Genomic DNA, 19,085 nt, shown 5'->3' with positions numbered 1-19,085 from the left:
ACCATTATTTATATCTCATATCCAGTTTATTGTAATCTTGTCATTATTATTTAGGTTGCCTCCTTATTAGTGATTAGTAAATGCTTGTGCTCTGAAAGTACAAAGCAGGTGCTGTTATGTTTGTTTTTTGTGATAGTGTGGGGAAACATTAGTTTTTTGTTTAGTATTTAGTATTTTAGACTTCAAACTGCATAACCCTTTATAACTGCCTATGCTAGCTAGCGTGAGCCTCTGGAAGCTGGAATCTAATATGGAAAGTTGAAGTTTATTCACATACTGTTAAAAAGGCTGACTAGTGAATACTCATAAAGAAATCAAATTCCTAATTCCATCTTCTGGAGAGAGGCAGCCAAGAATATAGATGTTGGTCATATTTGGCCTTTGAGCAGAGAAATATTATAGATTAGCATCACCTGAACTGTCTGCAGGATATTTATAAAATGTGCAACTGACTCTAAACTACTCATTCATGCATCTACAATCTACTTTGGTCTTCTTTCCTAAACACATTTTCAAAATATGGGCATTGGATAACTGTTGTTTAACTTAATGACTGCCAGGCAAGAGGCTAGTAAGCCCTTCTACATCTGATGATGTAGAACTGGTGCTGGAATTTTAAAGGTAAGTTAGTTTTTTAAAACTTGTAAGATATTTTATATTGTATCATGCAAGAACATTTTATGCTGGTAAGAGTGATTTCCTTAAATGTGTATGTGGAGGAAAGTGGCAAGTAAATCTCTGAAGCTTTTGTCAAGTATATAAATTTGAAGATGGTTTGCAAGATCACCCCAATTCATTCTGTATAGGAGATCTTCCCCCTGACTTCTATCTCCTCTCTTTCAGCTCTTTGAGAACTTCAGATTTGGTGAAGTGCAGCTGAATTCAATCTTCCTCTCTCAGCGATTCTCCACAGATAGCTCCGGTTACTATGCAACATCTGGGCAAATTACTTTCTCCTCCAGTGCAGACTCATCTGCCCCAACAGATTGTATATGATGACATCAGAACAGCATGAAACAAAAGACAATGATGATCTAAATGGATCCTGTTCCTGGGACAGATTCATTCTCTTCTCTTTAATCAAGTCTTGGAATTTTAAAATGATCTAAGCCCAAGGGAAAAAATGTGGTTATATTAGCAAATAAATTGCTATAATTGGTTGGTGTTTTTATTAATGTGCAAATGCTAGATACAGAAGAAATTAATTGTATTTGCATTGAATAGGGTTTAAATGAGCTGCAGATTAAAAAGTTCAAATTTTCCATTCCACTATTTTTAGTAATTGATCTTCTGACACTTATTGAATATTAGTCATTTGTGGCATATCAATTGCCCTGAGAACCAACTCTCTTTTAGTTGTTAAAGCTTTCCTCTCTCATTGCTATGTTATAGAATCAAAGACTCGGAGGAGACCACAGGGGCCATCCAGTCCAACCCCTTGCCATGCAAGAATACACAATCAAAGCACTTCTGATGGATGACCATCCAGCCTCTGTTTAAACACCTCCACCATACTCTGAGGCAGTATATTCCACTGTTGAATGGCTTTTACCAGCCCGAAGCTCTTCCTAATGTTTAAGTGGAATCTCTTTTCTTGTATTTTGAATCCATTGTTCCATATCCTATTCTCTGGAGCAGCAAAAAACAAACTTGCTCCATCTTCAATATGGGATCATTTCAGATATTTTTTAAAAGGCCATCACATCACCTCTTAATTTTCTCTAGGTTATACATACTCAACTCCCTAAGCTGTACCTCATAGGGCATGGTTTCTAAACATTTCACCTCTGGACACGCTGCAGTTTGTCAACGTTCTTGAATTTGTGGTGACCAGAACTGCGTATTCCAGGTGAGGTCTGATCAAGTTATTCTTCTCTCAGTGGATACTGATGACCTGCAAGTAGCTTTTCTCATATCTAAAATAACTGCAGTTCTTGCAAAGGAGCACATGTCAACATCTCAGACCAGCTATTATTATCTAAACAAGTCTCTATATTTGCAGCTACGTAGGTAACGAAGACCATCTCAAGAAATATGGGAGTGCTTAAATATTCCTATGGACAGTCCCATGTGGACAGTAAACTTGACAATATCCACTTACAAACCCTCACGCACATAGCCCTCTACTTCTGCAATTCTTAGAATGGGAACTATATGTTAAAAACATCTCACAGCTGTTGCACATAAGTTCCAAAGTACTTTAATCTCATAACCATACACAAAACAAAATGGAAGAAGAGAGGGAAATGTAAAAGGCCAACAATAGGACATGAAAGAATATATATATAAAGGTATTTTAGTGCTAAAATGAAAATCATTGGCTGTTGTTGAATTTACAAATCTTATCAAGAAAACCCCATGATAGGTTTCCTTAGAGCAGGCCTGCACAACATACAGCCTGGCTAAGGATTTTGGGTGGCCCATGAGGATGTGGAACAATTTCAAGGCTCCTCTGCCGCTCAGCCTTCTTCAGAAGTGAGGATAGGCCAGAGGAGGAGAAAGGGTGAAGGCCAGTCCTGAAGGCTCCACCACCACTTCCCAAAGAGACGAGCAGGTTGTGAGGGGGAATGCTCACCCCTGAAGGTTTTGCTGCTGCTGGGCTTTCCTCCAAGAAGAAGGCTGGGCAGTGGAGGAGAAAGAGGGGCAAAGCCTTACCCTGCAAGGCGCCTCCGCCACTCAGCTTTCTCCCAAGGAGAGGAGGAGGAGAACAGAATTACTATTAATATTAATTAATAACAATACATTATTAATTAAATAAATAATAAACATAAATAAATAATAAACTTTTTATTTATATCCAGCTTTTTGTCTGGACAATCAAAGCGGCATACAAGTTAAAATGAAAACTACATACCCAATATTCCCCACTTCCTTAAAAAGGAATTAAACCATTAGAATTAAAATACCTAAAAACATTAAAACATAGATATTTAAAACAATTAGCTAAAACAGTAGGCAGAGACAAATACATTTGGAGACGACAGTGGCCGAGTTCTTTATTCCGGAAAGGCCCACCAGAAGAGATCCGTCTTGGCAGCTTTCTTGAAACTGTCTAAGTTGGTGATTTGATCGATCTCATCAAATCTATATGCGGCCCAAAGACGTTTTACTTATTTAATTTTTGTCCCTAACTACTGCCAAGTTGTGCAGGTCTGCCTTAGAGTTACCATAAGTCGGGATTGACTTGGAGGCATACAAAAACAAACCTTAACCCAGACAATCTGAATGAGTGACATCCATAGATTTGGTTGAAAATAAATTGGGGTTTTGTTGTATTTGTTTGCTTATTGTAGTGCTGATAAGAATTTAGCTCACATTTATCCTCTCCCCTTCCCTCCCTGATTGTTATAAATCAGTTTTGTTACTAGGAATTCTGATAGAATGTATGAATTTACAAATGTTAAAAGCTATGCACAGACGGTAGATTCAATAATACTGGTATCTTTGATTTCGGCAAGGTTTCTTTATTGCTCAGACAAGCCCTGTCTTCTTGGTTTAGCCTTACAAGGATGTTCTATCACTGAACTGCCCCTTTTACAGCCAGATCGGGGCTGTGGCAACCATACGCCGCAGCCCTGATCTGGCCTTTGCAGGGAGCAAAAAGGAGTTGCAAAAAGTGACTCCTTTTTGGGCCCTTCCCTGCAAAGGGTGTGATAGCTGCAGTGTTATGGCACTCCTTCGGCACTGCATCATGCAGATGCAGCACCAGAGGAGCATTGTGACACCATGCCATGTGGCGCAGCATCACGCTGCCCTGGGGGTGGAGTCGGGGCATGCATCTTGTGGACGCGACGCCCTGACTTCGCCCCCAAGCCGCCCTTTAAGGCCAGTCTGCACAGGGCCAAAACCTCTGCTCTTGGTAGACAATGGGAAATGCATTGGTGTCATTTTCTATACCCTTTAGCTATTAAGAACCACTTCTGAGGCTTTTAACCTTAACTTTGTTAATCAGCTAGGAGAGAAGAAGTCTGATTACAGGAGTGCTCTGTTCCCATAGTAGCTTTCAGGATCTTTGAATGCCTGCTCAGCTTTCCAAAATATTGACCTTTTTGGTTCTTCCTCTACACCAGGCAAAGGCTGAGAGGGTTTTGGTGTTCCACTTGTTTACAAAAGTCTGACCTGTCTTCAAGAAGACGGAAGAAGTACAACTAAAAGCTGCTTAATATATATTTTAAATACACTAGCCAAGCTGTTTATACACTTAGCAATATACAGTATTTCATACTGAATATTGAAGCCCCTAAAAGGACATGAGTGCTATTTTCATTTTTCTTTGTGTGCCATTCCTGCATAGAAGCTTTTTCAATAAATGTTCTTTCCTGGCCAGTTTTGTCCTTTATCGCCTCACATTGATTTTTCTCTAGCTGCTTGTTCATCATTGAAGATGGCAGTAATCTGGCTGGATTTCATTACTTGGGTCCAGATCCTGTGATTTGATTTGATTTTATTTAGGGCAGCTCCCTACTTTCTGGGCATTACGGCCAAAAACAGATGGGTTGAGTGGTAACCTGACATTGGCACAAGGGCTTTTTCAGAACCCTCTGATTCACCCTATAGCACTGAATCCTTAGAAAGGCCCAATTGGATACAGACATTATATATGAGGTTATGGCCTAAACTAGCCGAGTAGAATTTATTTCAGTGAGGTTGGAAAGGATTTCTTCTAATTGTATGTGCTTTCCTTTTTTGAATATATATATATTTCATAAGTTCAGTCTTTTATAATGTATGGCCTATAATTAATTCAACATTGCTGGATTAAGTTGCTAAATAAAATTCACAGCAGAGATAAACAGATCTGAAATTAATTTCTATCAAGCTGAGCCATGTTCTCATGTGGACATTTTTGAGGGCAAGCTGTGTAATAAATGGATCTTTACTTTTATAATAAGTTGTTTTAGATATATTCTGTTTTGAAGTGCATCCTGAATGGAACCTTGCAGCTAGCAGATTAGCTCACAGTTCATAAACACTTAGTGTGGAACATACCTAAGGTTCATCATCACATATCATGCTAAACAAACTTAATACATTGCCAGTAGATATGCTAGTGCACATATTTGAACTTGGTGCATTAAAAAAGTAATGAGCAAATGCCAGCATCCCTTGGATACATCTTTCTGAAGATGGTGGGTAAGTTTCAAAAAGGTTGGCATACTTCCTCCAACATAGGCATAAAGGGCATAGAATCCATTCTGTTGGACAAGATGGTAATTTTCTCAAGCTCAGTGACTACAGAAAATCAGTGTAATTTGACTCAGGCTAACTTCTAAGATTTGTTGAGTGCTTGCACCCACATATGTGCCTATAAATACACTATATAAATCTTTGCTGTTGTTGTGTGCCTTCAAGTTGTTTCTAACTTATGGTGACCCTAAGGCAACCCTATCATAAGTGTGTGTGACTTGCCCAGGATCACTTCATGGCTTTCCACAGCTGAGTGAAGAATTGAACTCTGGTCTCCAATCCACGTCCAATGCTCAAACAACTACACCATGCTGGCTGTCTATACGTAGAACATATCATGAAGAAAGAACTGATTTAGATGTTATGGTGGCCCCAAATCCCAGTATTTCTACCATGGACTGGCCATCTTTTTTTTGCAATATTGGAGGATAGTCAAATTTCTGAAAGCATACAATAAATATACTAGGCATGTTAGCCAATCACAACAGCAGAAGCTTATATATTTTTAGATGTGAATGACCTCCAGAAGATGTGAATGACTTTCAAAACCTGAGAACTTGTCATTGGTAATATAATGTGTGAAGCAGCCTTGAAAGAAACACAAGCATGACATGCAGAATCAGATTGACTAGACTTTTGGCTCTAATTTCAGTTAATCATGAACTCTGAATGTAGCTGAAGTAGTGCAGAAATTTTAACAGCGTCTTATATTTAAATTTCTTGGAAGCGTGAGCTCTTATACACCTCAAACAGGTGATGGCACTTGAGCTAAAAACGCATTACAAAAGAAATGGGTGAGAAAAGCCAATGAAGAAAAATGGACTTTGCACCAATATATTCTTGACTAATGTGGAGATATGTCTCTTGATGAAGAGAAATTCTTCACTTGCCTCTAATGCTGCTTAAAGAGCTACTGAGGACTGCTTTCACTCTGGCTTTTAAATGTTCCAGAAGCAAAGTAGTCCCAAGCAGCTTTTTAAGAAGCATTAGAATTATATGAAAGCATTCCCTTGGCGGCGAGAGCTGTCTCCAAACATGTCAGGAACAATGTATTGGTATATCTGTCTTGTTTGTTTCAAATCACAGGTCTTAGAAAAGTTCCTTGGTGTGAAAATTCCCATAGTTCCATGTCAGCATAGCTAATGGTTCTGCTGCCTGGGGATTCTGAGAGTTCTAGTCCATAAGAGGAATCTTTCCAAGTGCTGGTATTGATTTGGCTTAAGTAACCTTGCATATATATCTATGGTCTTCAATAATAGCATTATGAATAACTGTATCTCTGTGGCATGTGGCCTGTGCAAACATAGTAGTGCTCACCCCTCCACGTACCCCATATTCTTTTCTTTTTTTTTTTAGCTTCCTTGCATTTCCCTCCTATTCTTCCCTTGGCCATTTTAGTTTGGAAGCCCTATGATGTATATTTGGTGGAGTATGATTCATGTTACCAAAACACTAGAAGTAGCAATAACCACTAAGTTGGGAGGGCTTGTAAAGGGGAAGATGACACCAACAATAGTTATTAGTCATAATGGAAGGAAGAAAAGCATTTGAATGTGATGTTTCTTCTAAGCAATACTACTGAATTCTTTGCATAATGCATTCTGTCCAGTACAAGAAATAGTGTCTCTCTCAATAGCAGTTGCTGTGGAACACTAGCAGGATATTGCTGTTTCACTTATGTCCTGTTTGTGCCTTCGCTATTGACGACTGCTTGGCCAATATGGGAACAAAGCTCTGGAGAAGTTAGGCCTTTGGTGTGATCAAGGAAAGTACAGTAATGAATAATGATCCTAACACATAAGATGAAGCATACAATATGCAGTATATAGGAAGAGATGAATGTAAACTCAGAAATCTTTTAGAAAACCAGAGTATTATACAGAAACTTTGAAGAAGAAACGTGCTAGGAACAAGCAAATCCAACACTGCAACCAAAGGACATACAGTGCAAAAAAATGTCTTTAAGATATTGCACTGCTCATAAACAGTCCTTATATCTAAATCTAGATTACTGTTTTAGTAGCTGTCTGAAACTAATTGCTTTTTGACCTACTCAGCGGTCCCACTCAGAGGCAGCCTCAGCACCTTTAACACTAAGAATGGGCTGCACCCTTGAGCATTTGTCAAGTTGCTTCTAACAGGAAAACTAAGTACATGTCTTCCTCTTCCATGCATGTACCTTCAAGTCGCCTGTTGGCTTACAGCAACACCATGCATTTCATAGGGTGTGTGTGGTGTGTGCCTTCAAGTTGTTTCTAGCTTATGATGGCCCTAAAATTATCCTATCACATGGTTTTCTTGGCAACATTTCTTCAGAAGAAATTGCCATGCTGAGACTGAGAATGATTTGCTCAGGTCATCCAGTGGGTTTCAATGGCGGAGTGGACACTTGAACCCTGGTCTCCAGAATCATAGTCCAATGCTCAAACCATTACACCATGCTACAAGGAATACTCAGAGGAGGTTTTGCCAATTCCTTTCTCTAAACTATAGCCTAAAGCACCTGGTATTCATTGGCTTTCATCCAAGTACTAACCAGAGCTGACCATGCTTAGCTTCCAAGACCAGATGAGATCTGGTGCCTTTAGGCTATTTGGGCTAACCCTTTGCAACTTTCTTTCTGCTTAGATTTTTGAACACAGCATTTTGGCTGGAGCCTTTACTTTCTCCCCCATTAGACAGCTTGGCACTGCATTTGACAAAGCACCATCTTCCAAAGTGCAATACAGCTGAATTGATTCTGCTTCTCATGTTGCCCTGCGTTATCTGTCCCTTGTGATTCAAGCTGGAAATTACAGGGTTATTCTTACTGTAAAGACTTTCATCTTGATAGCCACTTTGAAATTGCTTCCCTGACTTGAAAATGATAGTGCATGCCCAAGACTGCAGATATCTGCATCTGAGATCCCCAAAATCCAGACCTCATGGCTGAATAATACCTACAAGCAGTCCTTTTTCTTTCTCCCTCCCCATGTTGACACTGATAGTCTCATTAAACCTTTGAGCAAGATGCAGATCCTGTTTGAATGTTAGGATTTTTTTTTTTCAGTCTCACAAAAATCAACTTCATGCAGTCGCTAAGCACTAGATTTTCTCTAGATTGGTCTCCCAGTGCTTTGGCACTAGGAAAACAAACAACAAAAAAGGGAGGGTGCTTAAAAAAGCTGCATTGACTAGGATCCATTTGAATCCAGTTGTCATCTGAGTGCCTGTTCATAATATCTGTTGCTTAAAAGGAGGTTACGTGATGTGCCATCTGCACACAGACAATAAATAAGATGGATGAAGCAGTTTAGGATGGGCTGTGTTTGATCAGATTATGTGTGGCTTTTAGTAGATCAGGTTTCTGTGTGTCTCAGTATAATGCAAATATGACTGGCAAATGGTCAAACACATGACTTGTGGCACCCAGATTCTCAAACACAAAAGCAAGACTCAGATGTTTGAAACAATCTCTTGTATTTATTAAAGAAAGGGTATTTGATGTGAACAAATAGTGGCCTGCCCAAGATCACTTCATGGCTGAATCAGAGCACAGTGAACTTCATGATTAAAATGGGAATTTGAACCTAGTCTCAAGTCAGCACTCTAACCAGAACACCACGCTGTATTCTTAATATGCTGTTATACATCTACGGCTCTCATATCTGTATGCTCCTCTTATTCAAGATAACTTGAAAATGAATTAAGTGGGGCTTACTCAAAGTAGACATGCTTAGGATTGCTGCCTTATTTCTTTTCCAGAAAGCAGCCACAGAAAATGGTGTCTCCTCCCTTGAGTAATGAAAATATTGCATGTAAACAACTGCAGGTGATGATTCTAATGAACAGACAGTAAGACGTAGTTGACCTGATATCAAATCCTCTTTATTTCTGGCTCATGATCCTGTGTACTGCCAGAACTATGTCAGCCATTACAATGGTTGTGAAAAGGTTTGGATACTTGCAAAGCCCTTGTCTGTTTCCTCTGTGTAACACAGCCTGTCTAAATAGCAGCATCTTAAAACCACACAAGTTTCACTGCTAGAAGTATGTCACATGATACTTAATCATGCCTCCTTTGCCAAAGGAACAGATGGCTGGTGCATTTCTGTAATGAACATAGTGCCACACAGGCATTGTCTGCAAACTTATAGCCACATGTGGCTAATTCATAAATCAGGCAACCAAGGCTGAATCTGTTAAGGTAATAACTCTGTGCTTCATTTACTAATTGCAAAGATCTACTACTCATTGAAAGGGTAAACCTCTGTCTGGCCTATACTATTTCAGACAGAAGCTCATAAAGGACTGTTCCTCCATATATTAAAATTCCTCTTGACACAGAAAACATGGGAAGTCATGGGAAGGACTTCTCACCTACTGTTTCCCCTAACATGCTTGTTTTAACATGCAGGATCCTGAGGATGTAGCTATGGGAGGGAGCAAAACATAGGCATTGCTCCCCAAATAAGAATTCTCTCCCCCTCCCCATGAATTTTTCCTTCTGTCTCAATATTTTTAATATTGTAGAGGGTGAGATGTTGAAAATCATCCACACAGAGAACTCTTACATTTATTGTGTTTGCATTCCCTTGGTAACTTGGCTTGCCCCTTCCCTTTGGATGCCTGAACTGGATTTTTAAATGTTCAACTGACATTTTAAGTTATTGCAATGCTAGAAATTTGGGGACAGAATCAATGCCCTCATTTTGTCCCCCCCCCCATAGCTAAATTCTTGCAGGGTGCTTAGTTTTGAGGTGATCTGGACACAGAATCATGTCTTGTATCAACTCCTATTATTGTCTGTCTAATTTAATCATTTCTACTTTGCCTGTGTGTGGCCCAAGATAATAGAAAATTAATTCACATTAATTCACATCACATACTTACATCATCCTATCTTCCTTTTTTCTGGTTTGGTAATTCCAGAATTGAACCTGGGACTTTTTGCATGCAGAGCATACAAATCATTGTGCTAGAATCCCTTCCCTAAAGAAGGAGTATTTGATGATGTATGAACTCCAATCTGCAGTCTAAAACAAGATAAACATAGGTCTAGAGTTGGGAAAGGCTCCATGAAGTGCTTGCTTTCAGGTTCTGGGTCCACTGCAAACTTTCCTCAGAGAAATTTGCATTTAAAACAGTGATCCTCAGACTTTAGTCCTCCACACATTATGGACTTCAGCTCCCAGAGTTCCTACCTTTTGTCCAAGATGGCTGGGCTTCTGGAAGTAAAAGTCCAAAACAGCTGGAGGGCCAAAGTTTGGGAAGCACTGATTTAGAAAAAAGACAGCCATGCCAGGTGGATGGATTGCTACTGAGAGCTCAAAGTATGGAAATGTTACCTTTTTGTATGCCAGCTCCTGGTATCCCCCAGCCAGTGTGACCAGAACCATTCTGTGTTTTAGAGTCAACTTCCAGATCACTTCTCTGTGGAAGTCCCCAGCAGTAATCTTGTTGGTCCCTCCAAATGCTCCCAGCTCTCCCATCCCCTGTTGCTTCAATCACTGCTTTAAATCCTCTGCTCAGCCCCCTACAACAGATTCCCACCTTAAATCCCCCTTGTTCACCCTCTTCATCAGATTCCTGCCTTAAATCCTCCTTGCTCATATGCCTCATCAGATCTCTGCCTTAAATCCTCCTTGCTCAGCCCTCTTCCGCAGAGATGTTTCCGGTCCCTCCAAACGTTCCCACTTCTCCTGCCTGAAAAGATAATAGTCAGATAATTTATTTTTAAAAACTATTTGTTTAAAGAAGTGCAGCCTGAATGTGACCTCCAGCCCTGCTGCAGTTGTCCACTCCTGGTCTAGGTGACAAGAAGGGGACATGCAACCTGGACTGTGAGGCAGGACTTACAGTGTCCTGGAGAACTCAAAATGGAAGGAAGGGATAAAATGACATTTAACATCGTGGACCATGAACAAGTTAATTTACGTTAAAATAAAATCCCTCCACTAGCATGGTAAATTTTTAAAAAAACAATGACTTACCGTAGCTGGAGGAGGGAAGAATAAGGCTGGCCATTGAGAGGCTAAGTTTTTCCCAGCATTGGTATAGAACAAATAACAAAATAAGCAATGGCCATTTATCTAGCATTAGTCTGTAAGAATGCAGAACTCTTTTTACCCTGGGGAAAGGCCGTTGTAGATCGTAACCAAATTAAAGACAACAAAAGAAAAAGTGTGGTTGTAGAGGCATAGACATCATAACCCAAACACAGACCTTCTTCCTCTCTCCAATGTATCTCAGAGGAGAGGGACTCTCCTCCCACTAAGAGTTGGTTGGAGGAGGCCTTTGTCTCCAAGGCTCGGCATCTCTCCCCCTCAAGAATGGCGTTGGAGGAGGGCTCTTTGTATTACAGCCTCATCTCCTCCTCCAAGATGCGGTTGAGGAAGGGCTCTTGTCTTCCAGGCCAGGCCTCTCTCCTCCCTCAAGATGGGGTTGGAGGAGGGCTCTTTGCTTCCAGGCAGGCCTCTCCCCCCGCAAGATGGTGGTTGGGAGGAGGGGCCTCTTGTCTTCCAGGCCTGGCCTCTCTCCCCCATCAAGAGTGGTGTTGGAGGAGGGCTCTTTGTCTTCCAGGCCTGGCCTCTCTCCCCCCAAGATGGGGTTGGAGAGGCTCTTTGTCTTCCAGGCCAGGCCTCCTCCCCCTCAAGATGGCGGTTGGAGGAGGGCTTTTTGTCTTCCAGCCCTGGCTCTCTTCCCCCCTCAAGATGGGTTGGAGAGGGCTCTTTGTCTTCCAGGCCTGGCCTCTCTCCCCCTCAAGATGGCGGTTGGAGGAGGGCTCTTTGTCTTCCGGCAGCCTGGCCTCTCCTCCCCCTCAAGATGGGGGTTGAGGAGGGCTCTTTGTCTTCCAGGCCAGGCCTCTCTCCCCCTCAAGATGGGTGGGAGGAGGCTCTTTGTCTTCCAGGCCTGGCCTCTCTCCCCCTCAAGATGGGGTTGTGGGGAGGGCTCTTTGTCTTCCAGGCCAGGCCTCTCTCCCCCTCAAGATGGGGGTGTGGAGGAGGGCTCTTTGTCTTCCAGGCCAGGCCTCTCTCCCCCTCAAGATGGTGGTGTGAGGGGGCTCTTGTTCTTCCAGGCCTGGCCCTCTCCCCCCTCAAGATGGTGGTTGGAGGAGGGCTCTTTGTCTTCCAGGCCGGCCTCTCCCCCTCAAGATGGCGTTGGAGGAGGGCTCTTTGTCTCCAGGCCAGGCCTCCTCTCCCCCCTCAAGATGGGGTTGAGGGAGGGCTCTTTGTCTTCCAGGCCGGCCTCTCTCCCCCTCCCCCCAAGAGGGGCGGTTGAGGAGGGCCTTTGTCTTCCAGCGGCCCTCTCTCCCCCTCAAGATGGCGGTTGGAGGAGGGCTCTTTGTCTCCAGGCCTGGCTCTCTCCCCCTCAAGATGGGGTTGGGAGGAGGGCTCTTTGTCTTCCAGGCCAGGCTTTCTCTCCCCTCAAATGGGGTTGGAGGAGGGCTCTTTGTCTTCCAGGCCGCCCTCTCTCCCCCCTCAAGATGGTGGTTGAGGAGGGCTCTTTGTCTTCCAGGCCAGGCTCTCTCCCCCTCAAGATGGGTTGGAGAGGGGCTCTTTGTCTTCCAGGCCTGGCCTCTCTCCCCCCCCTCAAGATGGTGGTTGTAGGAGGGCTCTTTGTCTCCCAGGCCGCCTCTCTCCCCCTCAAGATGGGGTTGGAGGAGGGCCTTTGTCTTCCAGGCCTGGCCTCCCTCCCCCCAAGATGGCGGTTGGAGGAGGGCTCTTTGTCTTCCTCCAGGGCCTGGCCTCCTCCCCCTCCAAGATGGGGGTTGGAGGAGGGCTCTTTGTCTTCCAGCCAGGCCTCTCCTCCCTCCCCTCAAGATGGGGTTGGAGGAGGGCTCTGTGTCTTCCCAGGCTGGGCCTCTCTCCCCCTCAAGATGGGGTTGGAGGAGGGCTCTTTGTCTTCCAGGCCTGGCCTCTCTCCCCCTCAGATGGTGGAGGAGGGCTCTTTCTCCAGGCTGGCCTCTCTCCCCCTCAAGTTGAGAGGTAGTTTCAATCTTTCAATCCTCCTCCAATCTTGATTGAGAACCAACTGTCATAGCAATGCATGTGCCTTCAAGTTGCCTGTTGGACTTATGGTGAACCCATTATTTCCATAGGATTTTCTTGGGCAAAGAATCCTCAGAGGTGGTTTGCCAGTTTCTTCCTCTCTGAAATATAGCCCAAGGAACCTGGTATTCATTGTCGTCTCCCGTCCAAGTACTAACCAATGCTGACCTTGCTTAACTTCAGGCAAGATCTGGTGCATTTAGGGCATTAGGCCAACTGTCATTGTACTGCTAAACTTGCTCCCAACCACACCACCCTCCAAACTGCAAAGCTGCCTGATCTCAGAAAAAACGGGTGAGGGCTGTAACCCAAAGCAACCTAGGGCAATGTATGACCCCACACAGTAGATACAATGCACTCCTGACTTGTCCTGTACTGTCTCCAGGAGCCCTTTCACACTACACAGTTGTAGCACAGTGATCCCACCATAATTGTAATGGTTTCAATTCTACACAGTTGTTTAGATTTGCAGTTAAGGTGGAGACTTTTAAAATCTCAGATAGAGAGCACTTGCTTCTCACCAAATACGAATCCCAAGATTCCATATGATGCATCCATTGCAGTTATAGTGCAATCAGAGTGGTATAACTGTGTACTGTGAAGAGGCTCCACTAATTTCCAAGGCTGTGTGTGTGTATGTGTGCGTGTGTGTGTGCTGGATCATGAAAGACTTTTTCCACTTTCCTGAATATTCTTGAATACAGTAACTCAGCTTTTGAGGAAAGTGCAGCCATAAATCAAACAGTCATTCAGTGCTTTTTTTGCAGCCTCTCAAGCTGCAACCCACACAGCCTCTCAATTTACAGACACAGAGTTAACTAAAACAATGCCATCCAATTGGGAAACAAAACAATGTCCAACAGAATAGAAATTAAATACCTATTTCCCATACATAGAATAGAGAGACACAAAGACTACAGCAACTACGACTACCAAAGCATAATTTGCCACGCAAGGAAAGCTGATGCTCAAATTTCTGCAGCATAGACACAATCTATGTGGAAAGAGAAGGAGAATGGGTTCAGGAAAGGCATAGGCACTAGGAACCACATGCGAGCAACCAGGTTAATGGAACACACCAGAATGCAAAATGAAATCATCATGTGCAGCAAAGCCTTTGGCTGCAAGATCATGAAAGGCATGAAAACACCCGTTAAAGATAGGAGCGCTCTACTTTTGATAGCCTTATAGGAACTGTACTTAGGCAACTGTTAGAACAGATGTACAGTGTGCCTCGGTTACGAAATAATTCGTTCGTGGCACGTTCGAAACCCAAAAAGCCTTAAGCGAATTGCCATAGCGCAATGGGAAAAGCAGCGATTTTCCCGTGCGAAAAAGAACCGAAAAAAAAAGCACCAAAATTTTGTTTTCGTAACCCGAAAAAAACATTCGTAACCAGAACAATGTTTCCTAATGGATGTTTTCGTAACCGAAAATTTCGTAACTGGGTATTTCGTATCCCGAGAAACGTAAAGTCAAAGGCTTTCATGACCGCCATCCATAGTTTTTTGTGGGTTTTTCGGGTGGTTTAACAACGTGTCTGAAAACCAACTTGCTTTTGTGGGTTTTTCTCTAGCTTTTTCAATTTTGTTTTTGCACAGAATTTCCCCCGTGTGATAAACTCCAAGATATGCAGATGACACCATACTACTAAGCACAAACCATCACAATTTGGAACAACTACAAGGAAAGCTAAAGAAAAGAGTGCAAAGTCAGGTTGACTAGTGAACAAAAAGACAGTCTCAAGTCTACAAAAGCTATGCTACAGCACCTCATTTTTCTTTCAGTAGTCTCAAAGGTGTTACAAGATCCCTTTGCATACTGAACAAAGATTACCACTGACGATCTACATAAATATGAGGAAATCAAAATAGTCAAAGATGTCCTGTACTTTGGATCAAACACTGGTTAGAAACAGAGACTGTAGTAAAGAAGTCAGAAGAAGACTAGGATTGGGAAGGGCTGCTATGAAAGAATAGAAAAGATCCTAAAGTGTCAAGATACAAACTGAGCACTAAAGTTAGAATCATCCAAGGCATTGTATCCCCATCACCATCTACATGAATGGATACTACCATGGATAGTGAAGAAAGTGGACAGGAAGAAATCAACTCATTTGAGATGTATTGCTGGAGAAAAGTACTGAGTATATACAATGGACCGCCAAAAAAGACAAACAAATGGGTCCCTGAACAGATCAAACCAGAACCTCCCTGGAAGCCAGGATGATAAACTGAGGCTGTCAAACTTTGGCCACATCATGAGAAGGTGTGACTCATTGGAATAGACAACAGTGCTAGGAAAGGTGGAGCGAAGCAGAAAGAAAGGAAGAACTGCGAGACTTAAACCAGGGGTAGCAACCTTTTTTTGAGCCGGGGCCGGGTTGATGTCCCTCAGACAACCGGGGGCTGAAGCCGGGGGGTGGAGCTTCCACCCCGGGGGCGGGCCGCAGGCTGGAGGCAGAGCTTCCACCCCCAGGGTGGAGCTTCCACCCCCAGGGGTGGAGCTTCCACCCCAAAGGGCCATGCCAACCCATCCCTCTTTGCCGGCCCTGACGGGGCCCCAGGCCCGTCAGAGGCCAGGAAAGAGCCGGCGGGGACCGCAGCGCTGGAGGCCTCCCCCCATCTTTTGCTGGCCCCTACGCCAGCAACTGGCCTCCCAGGGCCCGCTGCCGTCGCAGGAAGCCCCCCTAGAGGGCCCCAGCGGTGGCAATGGCCCCCAGGGGCCCGCTGGACAGCCACCGGGAGCCCCTCCTGAGAGCCCAAGCCGACGGCAACGGCCCCAGGGGCCGCGCCACCGTTGGAGCCCTCCTGGAGGACCCTGGTGGCAGGCAACAGGCCTCTGGAGGTCCCTCTGCCATCGCAGGAGCCCTCCTGGAGGGCCCAAGGGACAGCAACTGGCTTCCAGGGGCCCGCTGGGGTGCCGTCGCAGGAGCCTCCCTGGGAGGGCCCCAGCGACGGCAACTTGCCTCCCAGGGGCCCGCTCAGTCCGCAGAGCCCTCCTGGAGGGCCCCAGCGACGGCAAACTTCCTCCCAGGGGCCCGCTGCCGTCGCAGGAGCCCTCCTGGAGGGCCCCAGCGACGCAAACATGGCCTCCCAGGGCCCGCGCCGTAGCAGGAGCCCTCCTGGAGGGCCCCAGCGACGGCAACTGGCCTCCCAGGGGCTGCTGCTGTCGCAGGAGACCCCCTGGGGGGCCCCAAGCACGCAACGAAGTGCCTCCAGGGGCCTGGCTGCCGTCGCAGGAGCCCTCCTGGGGGCCCCAGCAGCGCAACGGGCCTCTGGGAGGCCTGTTGCGGCTCCTGGAGCCCCGTTTTGGGGCTCCGGACGTCAAAGCAGCCTCCCAGAGGCCCGTTGCAAGCTCCTGGAGCCCCGTTTCGAGGCTCCGGAGGACGCAGCGGGCCTCCCAGAGGCCCGTTGCGGCTTCTGAGCCCCGTTTTTTGGTCGCGCAGACCTCGCCGCCATTTTGAAAGAGCAAAATGGCGGCGATTTCGGGCGAAAGGGAGCGGGGCCGGCGGAAAGCCGTGGGCCGGAGGTTGCCGAACCTGACTTAAACAAAAAGCAGGAAAAGGACAGGGGGCATGAGCTTTTTGTCTTTTATTTGGTCATGTCCTACATTTTTTTATTGTAAGCCCTAAATTTGGTAAGCCTTGTCCTTCTTATGTTTATAAAAACATCGGTCACCCTGGAAGAGGTAAAGAATAACAAACAACAAACAACAACAACATAATCAATAAATGATATGCAATATGAATATTTTTATCATAAGGTGTTAGGAAAATAACAGCACAGCAACTATTACTTTCGGGTGACCTTGGGCAAGTCACACAACTCTCAAGACTCCGGAGAAGGCAATGGCAAACCTCCTCTGAAAAAAATCTTGCCATGAGAACCCTGTGATAGGGTCACCTTAGGGTTGCCATAAGTTGGAAATTAATTTAAGGCACACAACAACAACAACTAATAATAATAATAATACAATAATATATTGTGTTGTTGTTGTTGTTAGCTGCCTCTGGTCCTTTGTAGGAGAAATTAAATAAATTAATTAATAAATTAAACAAATTAAATAAATAAACATGTTGTGGTTATGTTCTTATTATTATATTTTGTATTATTATTATGTTGTTGCCATTGTCTTCATCGTTGCCATCCTGGATAATAAATATTATGTTGTTGTTATGTTATTATTCTTCAATTGTTTTGTATTATTATTATTATTATTATTATTATTATTATTATGTTATTATTCTATTGTTGTTTTGTATTATTAGGTTTTTATTATTATTATTATTTTATTTTATTGTTTTGAATCATTATTATGTTTTATATTTTTATTGTATTGTTGTTTTGTATTATTATTACTACTACTACTACCATCACTATTATTACTATTACTGTATTATTATGATAATCCTGTAGAAAGGAATGCCTGGCATTTGCCAAATTTGCCTGACTGCAGGAAGTGGCAGATGATGATTATCTTATCATCATTCTGGATAAATATTAAATAAATAAATAAATAATACTATGTCATAATCATCATCATTATTATTATTATTATTATTATATTGTTGGCTTGTACAATTATGACTATGATGGTCCTCTAGAAAGGAATGCCTGGCATTTGCCAAATTTGCCTGAAAGCAGGAGGTGGCAGATGATGAGGAGGAGGAGGATGAAGAAGATGATGATGATTGTGCTGGTGGTGATGATGATGATGGTGCAGTGGTTAACTGGAGCCCTGGTGGCGCAATGGTTAAATGCCTGTACTGCAGCCACTCACTCAAATCCATAAGGTTGTGAGTTCAATACCTGCAAAGGGGCTCAAGCTCAACTCAGGTTTGCATCCTTCTGAGGAGGTTGCTAAAATGAGTACCCAGATTGTGGGGGGTAATTAATTTATATTGTTTTTTGTAGATTTTTCGGGCTATGTGGCCATGGTCTATAAGACTGTATTCCTGACGTTTTGCCAGCATCTGTGGCTGGCATCTTCACTTTGTAAACCGCTTAGACACTGTTACTTCATTTTGAAGCGGTATATAAATGAAGCTGGGTTTTTTTGTTTGGTTTTGCTGGTGATGATGGTGATGGTGTTGATGATGATGATGATGGTGGTGGTGGTGATGATGATGATTGTGGTGGTGATGATGCTGATGATGGTGGTGGTGATGATTGATGGTGATGACGATGTCAAAGGTGTGGGTGCTTTCGGGTGGCCTTGAGCCTTCCTCCTCCTCCTCCTCCTCCTCCTCCTCCTCCTCTGGCGCAGGCTCTGTCCTCCTCCTGCTGCTGCTCTCTGCCTGCCTGCCTCCTCCTCCTCCTCCTCCTTCTACAAGAGCAGCAGCGCAGCGCTTAGGAGGCTCACTTTCCCGCAGGGATCCAGCCCAGAGGGAAGCCAGCCAGTCAGCCAGGCAGGGAAGGAGGGAGGGAGGGAGGCAGCTTTGCAGCAGGAGCCAGGCATCTCTTTCTCCACCTGCAGAGCCTGAGCAGCCAAGAGCAGCAGAAGGCAAGAGGAGGAGGAGGAGGAAGACCGAGCACTAGAGCCATGGGAGCCCCGGCCCGTTGGGGGATGCTGGGAGTGGCAGTGGTGCTGGTGCTGGGGGCCTGGGCCGAAGGGGAGAGCCGGGCCCCGGGGGGCCCCGAGGGGCCCGAGAAGAGCCCCGGGAATTTCATGGAGGACGAGCAGTGGCTCTCCTCCATCTCCCAGTACAGCGGCAAGATCAAGCACTGGAACCGCTTCCGAGATGTGAGTCTCTCTGCCTCTCTTCCCGGGGGGGAAGGAAGGAAGGAAGGAAGCCATCAGGAGGAGGAGGAGGAGGAGGGGAGTCTTGAAGATGGGGATGATGGGATCTGGAGGGGAGGAGGATGG

The 19,085-nt window shown here is 44.3% G+C and overlaps 2 protein-coding genes across 8 annotated transcripts in view; both read left to right on the top strand.

Annotated features, from left to right (window-relative positions):
- The window catches only part of ASCC1 (activating signal cointegrator 1 complex subunit 1), an 88,129-nt gene extending 86,860 nt beyond the window's left edge, over window positions 1-1,269 (top strand). For all 4 annotated transcript variants that reach the window (XM_042457461.1, XM_042457458.1, XM_042457462.1 and 1 more), the window contains one exon: window positions 844-1,269. In XM_042457461.1, coding sequence (XP_042313395.1) covers window positions 844-996 — 153 coding nt within the window. In that variant the 3' untranslated portion in view covers window positions 997-1,269. The remainder of the gene's footprint in view (window positions 1-843) is intronic.
- Window positions 1,270-18,557: 17,288 nt separating this feature from the next.
- Window positions 18,558-19,085, top strand: part of SPOCK2 (SPARC (osteonectin), cwcv and kazal like domains proteoglycan 2) — a 108,090-nt gene continuing 107,562 nt past the window's right edge. For 2 of the 4 annotated variants that reach the window (XM_042459637.1, XM_042459636.1), the window contains exon 1: window positions 18,558-18,962. In XM_042459637.1, coding sequence (XP_042315571.1) covers window positions 18,762-18,962 — 201 coding nt within the window. In that variant the 5' untranslated portion in view covers window positions 18,558-18,761. The remainder of the gene's footprint in view (window positions 18,963-19,085) is intronic. The other 2 variants (XM_042459639.1, XM_042459638.1) reach the window with 1 other exon arrangement.

Source organism: Sceloporus undulatus, chromosome 3 (assembly GCF_019175285.1).
Source record: "Sceloporus undulatus isolate JIND9_A2432 ecotype Alabama chromosome 3, SceUnd_v1.1, whole genome shotgun sequence".
NCBI lineage: Eukaryota > Metazoa > Chordata > Lepidosauria > Squamata > Phrynosomatidae > Sceloporus > Sceloporus undulatus.
Note: the sequence above shows the minus strand (reverse complement) of the source record. Positions and strands in the feature narration are given on the sequence as shown.